Genomic DNA, 6413 nt, shown 5'->3' with positions numbered 1-6413 from the left:
TTCTGGACATCAGTTGTCCCCCTTGTATTTTTTGAGCTTGTTGAGTTGCATTGTCTGGACCGTGTGATGCGATAATTTGGCTTTACGCAACTCATCCCATATGACATAGATATGAGCAATCAGTTACATTCCATTAGTCGTCTGGGTAGAATCGCCGATTAAAATTGGATGATCTACCATCTCCAACATATATCGATGTGGGATGCACAAAAAAATTTTAATTTTAGAGAGGTGCATATTATAATTTATGAGGAAGAATACATAGGTTGGTACCTGAGTATAACATGCCAAATCATTACACCTAACCCAACGCAAGTTCCTCCATGCGAGGAGATATAGTATGAGCCACATGCACGATGTATTCAGAATGTTGTAAGTATTTGTTACTTTTTTATAGGTTTTGACACAATCATTATATTTTACTTATGGATTAATAATTTTATTTGCTTCATATTAGGTTAGACAATTGCTACATGATGATCAACGTGTTATGACTGATCTTCGTGATCTTTCTGATGATGATGGACTTTCTCGTTATTATACATCTTCCTGCCTCGAGACATGTCATACTACACTTGACTTGTTAGGAGAGACATTAAGCCTAGATAATGTTGTCTCGGAGAATGAAAATCATACAGATAGGTAGAAGTCGTGCTATTGATGAAGCTGGTTAATCCACTCATCATCGCAAAAGACATAAATATGCCCAGATGTATTATTATATTGTGTACAATTATGTTTTTTTATTTTTCTATTTAAGAGTTATTTTTATTATTACTAGTCTTGTAATATTATTTTTGGTAATTGTCATGTTGATTTTAAAATTGTCTTATATTTTATACATTTTCATACTTGATTTATATAAGCATGATTTAATATCATCAAAAACAGATAAACATGTGAACATGTTTAAAATTTTGAATCATTCATTAACAACTTAAAATACAAAAATAAAAACAATATTTAAAATACACACGTATTAATTAGAAATTATAATTAATAAATAAAAATGATAATAAAATATCACATTTTAAATTATGGATCTTGTTTGGTTTTTTATTGCAGTGATTTAGACTTAGTTCTATGTTAAAACTGAATTTAAGACACAATCACTATTCTCAGCTTAACAGTTCTAAACGACCACTAATAATAATAGTAATTATTAATAAAACTGTGTTTTTCAATAACGAGTTAAAACTGTACTATATTTCAAATTTTTTTTTCCTGCGCTATTTTTCAAAAACTTAATGCAAATTATGCTAGTTTGATAAAATACCCCTTTCTTTTCTTATGTTTTCATATATTACATTGACAAAGAGGTTGCATTTGAACCATAATAACATAGAGGGTCTAATTTGAGCAAGCATAAAAAGTAGAGGGACCAAAGACGTTGAACAAAAGGAAGCAGATGCTAACCCAGATAACATTTGACTATCTTTTTTCATTTTTATCTCCAGATCACTTGCTGCTTCTCTCTTGGCAAGGCACAAGTTTCTGCTCGCATTTGCTATGGCGAAAATATTTTTGTCTGCACTTTCTGTTGAGTTTGTTCATGGATTTTTGGATCCCTTTAGCGCTCTGAATTTGAGTGAGGCACTGGAAATCAAGGGACAGCTGGAGAGGCTGCGTGAATCATCAATCCTGGTTCAGGCCATGTTACAAGATATTGAGGAAAGACAACTGACAGAGGAGTCCTTGAAGCACTGCTTGGATCTGAAAGATAAAGTTTTTGATGCTGAGGATGTGATAGACGAGTTTGTTTATGAGGCCCTCCAGCGAAAGGTTGAGATCCGAAGCCAACTGAGGAAGAAGGTACGCAGGTTCTTTTCGCTTTCCAACCCCATTTTGTTCTTGTTGCAACTGAAACGGAAGCTTATGCGGAACAATAGATCGCTGGATAAACTGAAAAATGAAGCCGCTGGATTTGGGCTTCGAGTTGCATCTTTTAGTACAATTCTCGAAAATATTCCGAACCAAGAGACAGACTCCTTTTTTGACCACCCAGAACTTATAAAAGGAAGGGAGGCCGATGTCTCTAAAGTTATCAACTTGCTGACCAGCTCAAGCAATCAACAAGATCTTTCTGTTATTCCTATAGTGGGCATGGCAGGTATAGGAAAGACAACGTTGGCAAAACTGGTGTTTGATGCTGTTGACGACGGAGAATTTTTCGATGAAACATTATGGGTCTCTGTTTCTGATGATTTTGACCATCAGAATATTTTGGGAAGTGTGCTGGTTGCTCTTTCGAGAAACATGGGAAGAGTAGAGAACATTGATGTGATGGTTGACCGTCTTCAGCAGGAGTTGGAAGGGAAGAAATTTCTTCTTGTACTTGATGATGTGTTGAATGAAAATTATGAGAAGTGGGACAGGTTACGGAATTTTTTCTTGGGAATTAGTGGAATTAATGGGAGTGCCATCATTGTTACAACTCATAGTAGGAGGGTGGCATCTATAATGGAGACATCTCCCGGGTGCAGGTATGAGTTGAAACCACTATCTTGTGACGAATCTTGGTCCATTATTAGTGAAGCGGTGTCTGGAAATGGGGGAGGACCAATAACTTCTGACTTGGAAGCTATTGGGAAAGAGATTGCAGTAAAATGTGAAGGTCTTCCATTAGCTGCAAGGGCTTTCGGGAGAATGATGCGCTTGAGATTCGGGATAGAAGAATGGTCATTGCTCAGAAATCTTCATGCTTGGGATGCACTAGTTAATCAAATTTTACTTCCAATAAAGCTAAATTATGATTGCCTTCCGTTGACTGTTAGACGGTGTTTGGTATATTGTTCAATTTTTCCCAAAGGTACTAAAATAGGAAAGGAACAGTTGATTGAACTTTGGATGGCTGAAGGGTTTCTTGGGACATCTAACGAAAGGATGGAAGATAGAGGTAATCAATGTTTTAGCTACTTAATTGACAATTATTTTTTGGTAGATGTGGAAAGAGATGAGTTGGAGAATATTAGAAGTTGCAAGATGAATAATATTGTGCATGATCTTGCATCTTATCTTTCAAAATATGAAGTGAAGAATTCGGAGGCTTATCCTGGTGTTGATGATTTATCTCATATTCGTTATGCAAATCTTAGTTGTGACACAGAAAATGCACAGGAGTTCTTCAAAACTGGGGGTAGAAAATTACGTTCTTTGTTTTCACGTGATTTCATTCATGACTCATGGAACTTCAAAAGCTTGCGAACCCTAAGTCTGGATGGTGCTGATATCAGTGAGTTGCAGGGTTCGATCGGCAAGTTAAAACATCTGAGATATCTTGATGTATCGCGGACTCATATCACGGCATTACCCGATTCCATCACTAATCTCTACAACTTACAAACTTTAAGACTTGTTGAGTGCAGATCACTTCAAGCACTTCCTAGAAGAATGAGAGATTTAGTCAATCTGAGACATATCCATGTTACTTTTCATCACCAGATGCCAGCTGATGTGGGATGCTTCTCTTTTCTTCAAACATTGCCATTCTTTATTGTGTGTCAAGATAGGGGCCAAAAAGTTCAAGAGCTGGAGTCCTTAAATGAACTAAGTGGGAGATTGTCAATATACAATCTGGAGCAGGTGAGAGACAGAGATGAGGCTGCCAAAGCAAACTTGCGTGAAAAAAAGGGAATATGCATGATGGAATTTGTATGGAGTCCAGAAAGAGAGAATTTTGACAATGATGATGACGTGATTGAAGGTCTGCTTCCTCACCAAAACATCAAAAGCCTGAAGATTGAGAATTATGGGGGTAAAAAATTCCCATCATGGCTGCTGCTGAGAACTCCCGGTACTGGTGATTCTTTTCCACTAAAAAATTTGGTGAATCTGAAATTGTTACACTGCAAGAGAACAGAAGAATTGCCAACGCTTGGACTTCTTCGTCGCCTTAAAGTTCTGGAGATTATTGGAATGAATACCATACGATGTATAGGCATGGAGTTTTACATAAATGAGGGAGAAAGCAGGAGGGAAACAATGCCACTGTTTCCGGAATTAAAAAAGTTATCTCTACAGTGTATGGAGAATCTAGTTGAATGGAGAGCACCGGCATTAGGTGGAGGAAGTGACATGATTGTATTTCCTTACCTTGAAGAGTTGTCCATTATGCGTTGTCCGCGATTGAACAGCATTCCAATAAGCCATCTTTCAGCACTTGCACAACTTGAGATCTGCTTTTGCGGTGAGTTGAGTTATTTATCTGACGACTTCCATTCATTCACATCTCTTGAAAATTTAAGAATAGAAGTTTGTCCCAATCTGGAGGCCATTCCAAGTTTGAAGAATCTGAAGTCCCTTAAAAGATTAGCCATTCAACGATGTCAGAAATTAACAGCTCTTCCATCTGGGCTGCAATCCTGCACATCGTTGGAGCATTTATGTATACGATGGTGCGTAGAGCTAACCTCAATTCCTGATGAATTGCGAGAGTTGCGCTCCCTACTTCATTTAGAAGTCACAAAATGTCCAAGCTTGAACTACTTTCCCGAGGATAGCTTATGCTGCCTCACCAGATTGAAGCAGTTGACGGTTGGTCCTTTCTCTGAGAAGTTGAAGACTTTCCCTGGTCTGAATTCAATCCAACATCTCTCGTCCCTTGAAGAGGTAGTAATATCTGGTTGGGATAAACTCACGTCCTTACCAGATCAACTTCAATACATCACTTCCCTGAAATCTCTGTATATACGGCGTTTCAACGGAATGAAAGCTTTGCCAGAATGGTTAGGCAGCCTCAAATGTCTCAAGCAGCTTGGGATTTGGAGATGCAAGAATCTGAGCTATCTACCTACATCCATGCAACAACTCTTTCTAGCAGAGAGGCTAGAGGTCATTGACTGTCCCCTTCTAAAGGAAAATGGCGCCAAGGGGGGTGGTTCCGAGTGATCCAGAACTTCTCACGTCCTAGGATCAGTTCCTCTTATCACAAGCAGTTTAAATAATTATACATATGGAAGGTAAACTCATTTTTTATTTACTCTCTAATCCCTATGTTATTCATCCATTCTCGGTCTCTTTTCCTAATTAATTTGGTCACCCATTTGGGTTTGATCCGCAGGGCTTTAGGATTGCATCTTGTAAGCTCGGTGCTAAAATGAAATCCAATTTCTCGTTGAAACTTGAGCTAGGTACTTCAATTCTTTCATGTTCAATTAATTGTTCATCTTTATTAGCCGTTGTTACAAACTTTCTCGTTATATTAATTCAGGTGGTCATCATACATTGTTTTCTTGCTAAAATCAAAACATTTTCTTTATTTTGCAGAGTATTTACCCTTTCTTTTCTGGTGAAATGTTTAGTAGTTTAATATTAAAAGTTTCCAACATATTCTAATGAGTTCATTCATGTTAAATCTAATTATGACATTCATAATGTTAGAAATTTGATATGCTTTAGAAAATGATGCGAGCATAATTCATTTTTTTTCTTTTACTGTGAGAGTTTTTCTAGGACAGGATGTTGACCATGAGCGGATGACATGCTGATGAGTCTTGATGGGTGTATAAATAAATGCTAGGAGATCATTCAAAGGTTGTCTCTTTTATATAGCGTTTAGGAAACATGGTTTTAAATGCTGTGATTTAGTAATTTTATAGCTGACACAAGGAAATTAAAAATTTTGTAAGGAAATAAGATCATATATTTTCAAGATTTGTTGCACTCCATACAAACTTGTATGAATACTAGTTTGGCCAACTGTCTACATGTGAGTATTTATTATTATTATTTTTTACAGTAGAAAAGAGCGCAAGAAAGCCTTGGCAAAAAGTCAGCAGCAGAGTTCCCTTCTTGAAACCCACGACACTGCTTCACCGACGATTCTCTACAAGACATCTAATAACTTGAACAATCCCCCGCATGAAACTAGTCATAGCGTCAGACCTGGTTATCAACAACAAAGTTTCTAAGGAATCAGATTGTAATATCACATTTTTTTTCGAGTTATGCTGGTTCACTTTCCATTTTTCCCCATTTCTCTAGCTGATTTCTGTACAGTTTTTTCTATTTTACTTTCCACTTTTTAAATTGTGTACTTGTAAACAATATCCAAGTCATATATTCATCCAACTTTAAGGGTTAGGTGTAGGGGTTAAAGATGTTGTTCTTTGTCGCTATATAGCGGTGATTATTTTTCTAGAATAAGATTAAGGTGATTAAGTTTTGTGAAAAAAAAAAGAAAGAAATTCTTGTTTTTTTATTAATGAAATTAAAGAATGAGAGTTATTATCTAATATTATAATCACTAAAAAACCTATTAGTTTGGATAAGATGACAGTTTGTGAATAGAAAGGACGTATCACTCTTAAAACATCTTATTTAGAGTAAGCTACATTGCTATTTGTCTGAAATAAACTAAGGTCTTGTTATGTTTTCTAACCGTTGATCTGCCTAAAATTTAAGAAAAGTTCTTA

The 6413-nt window shown here is 36.4% G+C and overlaps 1 protein-coding gene across 5 annotated transcripts; it reads left to right on the top strand.

Moving 5' to 3' along the window:
* Window positions 1-1428: 1428 nt before the first annotated feature.
* LOC133668654 (putative disease resistance protein RGA4) lies at window positions 1429-6081 on the top strand. 5 transcript variants are annotated; one of them, XM_062088607.1, is made up of 4 exons: window positions 1429-2896; window positions 3107-4958; window positions 5060-5129; window positions 5738-6081. In XM_062088607.1, exons 1-2 carry the CDS (start codon window positions 1510-1512, stop codon window positions 4885-4887), a joined length of 3168 nt encoding a protein of 1055 aa, XP_061944591.1. In that variant the 5' UTR covers window positions 1429-1509; the 3' UTR covers window positions 4888-4958; window positions 5060-5129; window positions 5738-6081. The 5 variants fall into 5 exon arrangements, with proteins under 5 accessions (XP_061944591.1, XP_061944590.1, XP_061944589.1 ...); XM_062088606.1 differs by adding an exon at window positions 5452-5532 and having other exon boundaries at window positions 1429-4958; window positions 5741-6081; XM_062088605.1 differs by adding an exon at window positions 5452-5532 and having other exon boundaries at window positions 1429-4958.
* Window positions 6082-6413: the final 332 nt, after the last annotated feature.

The sequence above is a fragment of the Populus nigra genome, chromosome 11 (genome assembly GCF_951802175.1).
Source record: "Populus nigra chromosome 11, ddPopNigr1.1, whole genome shotgun sequence".
Classification (NCBI taxonomy): Eukaryota; Viridiplantae; Streptophyta; class Magnoliopsida; order Malpighiales; family Salicaceae; genus Populus; species Populus nigra.
Note: the sequence above shows the minus strand (reverse complement) of the source record. Positions and strands in the feature narration are given on the sequence as shown.

Excerpts from the sequence above, each read along its gene's own strand:
- LOC133668654 (XM_062088603.1), top strand. The coding sequence starts at position 1,510 with ATGGCGAAAATATTTTTGTCTGCACTTTCTGTTGAGTTTGTTCATGGA.